Source organism: Chanos chanos, chromosome 8, assembly GCF_902362185.1.
Source record: "Chanos chanos chromosome 8, fChaCha1.1, whole genome shotgun sequence".
Taxonomy (NCBI): Eukaryota; Metazoa; Chordata; class Actinopteri; order Gonorynchiformes; family Chanidae; genus Chanos; species Chanos chanos.
The window spans coordinates 41,525,820-41,528,149 of NC_044502.1; the positions used below are offsets into that span (position 1 = coordinate 41,525,820).

Below are 2,330 nucleotides of genomic sequence, written 5' to 3' on the forward strand. Positions count from 1 at the left end.
CATTTGATGAAATCTGTTGTTCCAGTGTTCCGGCGTAGTTTGACTTGGCTTTCCTGATTGCAAATTGCAGCGTAAAATCGAACAACTTTAAAGGTGCTTTCTGATGCCTCCTCAAAACCCGAAACAATAGAGTCTCTCCGGCCAACACTACACTTTCACTAAGCTAACATCAATTAGAATGTGATGGCTGGAGTGTTATGCAGCTTTATTTACATTGAATGTCATATAACTAATAGGAGAAAGATATCAAGGTTGTTAATCAGCTTTGTGAGACATATTTATTAGTAGGGCATTTGCCTGTCACAGTTGTGGTTTCCTTTCACGGTTCCAGTGTCCATCATAGCCCTGACAATGTCTCTGGCATCCAAAACAATCGCAAGGTGCAGTAGTACGAATGACTGATGATTAATATCTATTAATCTCCCCCTATTACTCACAGAAGAAGTGATAAAAGTATTCACAATAGGGATAACAGCTCCAGTAACAAACAATGCAGAAACAAAAAAGGTTCACTGAAAACACTGAGTCGTACACTGTTGTCACAGTGGAGTGATATCGCTGCTTATCGTTACAGCTGGATGGTTGGCTTGGCCCTCTATATCTCTGTTGATTTGGTTAGGGTTCATGAGGTTGCCAGTGGAGCCACTCTTTGACTTGAAAGAGAGGAGGTTCTTTAAGTTGCTCTGGAAGGCAGTGGATGAAAAGTAGAAGGTGACTGGATCGAGAATGGTGTTGATTGTTGTAAGAAGCAGGGCCTCAGAGCGCCATGGCACATTGTTCCACGTTATGAAGCCTTGCACATGAGTGATGTTGTATGGCATGAAGCAGACCACAAAGACCAGAAGCGTTCCAACTGCCATGCCTACAGCTCTCTTCTTCTTTCCAGGGTGGAGGCTAGACGCTCTATTTAGTATAAAAATGAACCTGAAGTAGCAGAAAGTGCAGACGACTAGTGGGATAAAGTACAGAACTATGCAGAGCTCCAAGCGCATTGGGAGTACCACATTTAGCTGTTCTTGGGTGAAGTTGTCATAACAGTGCTTGACCTCCGAAGACAGAGGGGCACTGGATGTTTTCTCTGGCTGCTCTACTATGTATATAAAGCAGAGGTGGAGGGTGCTGGTGACCCAGATGATCACGCAGCCAATCACACCATGTAGGGGCTTGCGACGGACTTTGTACTGGAGAGGGTGCGCCACACAGAGGTAACGGTCCACGCTAACGGCCATTAGTAGGAGGGAGCTGGTGTAAATGGTAGAGAAGAACACAAAAGTAGTGATGGAACAGAGGAATCTGGGGAGATTCCATTCCATGTTATTAGATGCCTCATACATCTTTAGAGGCAGGAAGAAGAGGAAGAGTAGATCAGAGACGGTAAGGTTCAGCAGCAGGACGTCGGTTGGTGTCGGTTTGTCGAGCACTTTCCTGACAAAGGCGTAGAAAGCCAGAAGATTTGCAGGCATGCCAATTAGGAAGGTTAGTACGTAAACAGAGAGAATCACGTGGTAGGTCGCCATAGTTCTGTTGAAAGCACCACGAGAGTATGAGCAATAAAAAACATCACGATCACAATATTATCTCAACACATCCATTAGCAAGTTGCCCAGCAGGTGACAGAATGACTTGAGCTATTGTATTTCTATAAAACGGAATATACTATTCTCAACGAACTTGCTATTACATCTGAAAACAAGAGAGTTGATGGAAACATAACGTTGTTGCTAGAATACAGTGTTTGCTTGTGATGCTTTACTTTATACTGACATATGTTTAAACCACAAACATTTGTGCCATTGTGCCTTGTGTAGACACACATGTATTGATAAGATGCCGATGTGTGAGTGAGACGAGATGGCAAAAAAATGATGCTTCTTTTCTAATACATCTTTGCAAACTCATGTATTTCTGGTGTTACTTAGTAGAGAGATTACTTACTATCTCAACAATGTGAAAAATACCATTGTCACAATCTAACTGTTTTTGATGCGAATGATAGTAAATGCATATGTGTATGGTGCACTGAAAGCAAATGACAACTAAAATTCTACTCACTTTGTCAAAGGATGAAATTAGATTTCCCGGTCCTTTTCTTCGCAGCAGCTTTTGGTTCCTGTTGCCGCTTTGTGGACAAAAGCAAAAACAGAAAAATCTTGGAAGATAAGTAATACAGGGAAACTGTTTTCTTCGCTGCTCTGTTTTACGTCATTGAAACCATCCCAGTTGTTCCTGGTTGTTCCCTCCCAAGCTGATAATTCTGTCTCTCTCTGTAATTAAAGTTAATAAACAGAGGTCATAAAACTCCTGTGAGCTGATACACTGATACACTGATA

General features: G+C 42.1%; 1 protein-coding gene across 1 annotated transcript; it reads right to left on the minus strand.

Moving 5' to 3' along the window:
* Positions 1-539: 539 nt before the first annotated feature.
* On the minus strand, positions 540-1,517 carry LOC115819707 (free fatty acid receptor 2-like). The gene has a single exon (XM_030783209.1). The coding sequence runs from the start codon at positions 1,515-1,517 to the stop codon at positions 540-542; it is 978 nt and encodes a 325-aa protein (XP_030639069.1).
* Positions 1,518-2,330: the final 813 nt, after the last annotated feature.

What these genes read in the sequence shown, in the direction of transcription:
- LOC115819707 (XM_030783209.1), bottom strand. Translation starts at nt 1,517, where the DNA reads ATGGCGACCTACCACGTGATTCTCTCTGTTTACGTACTAACCTTCCTA.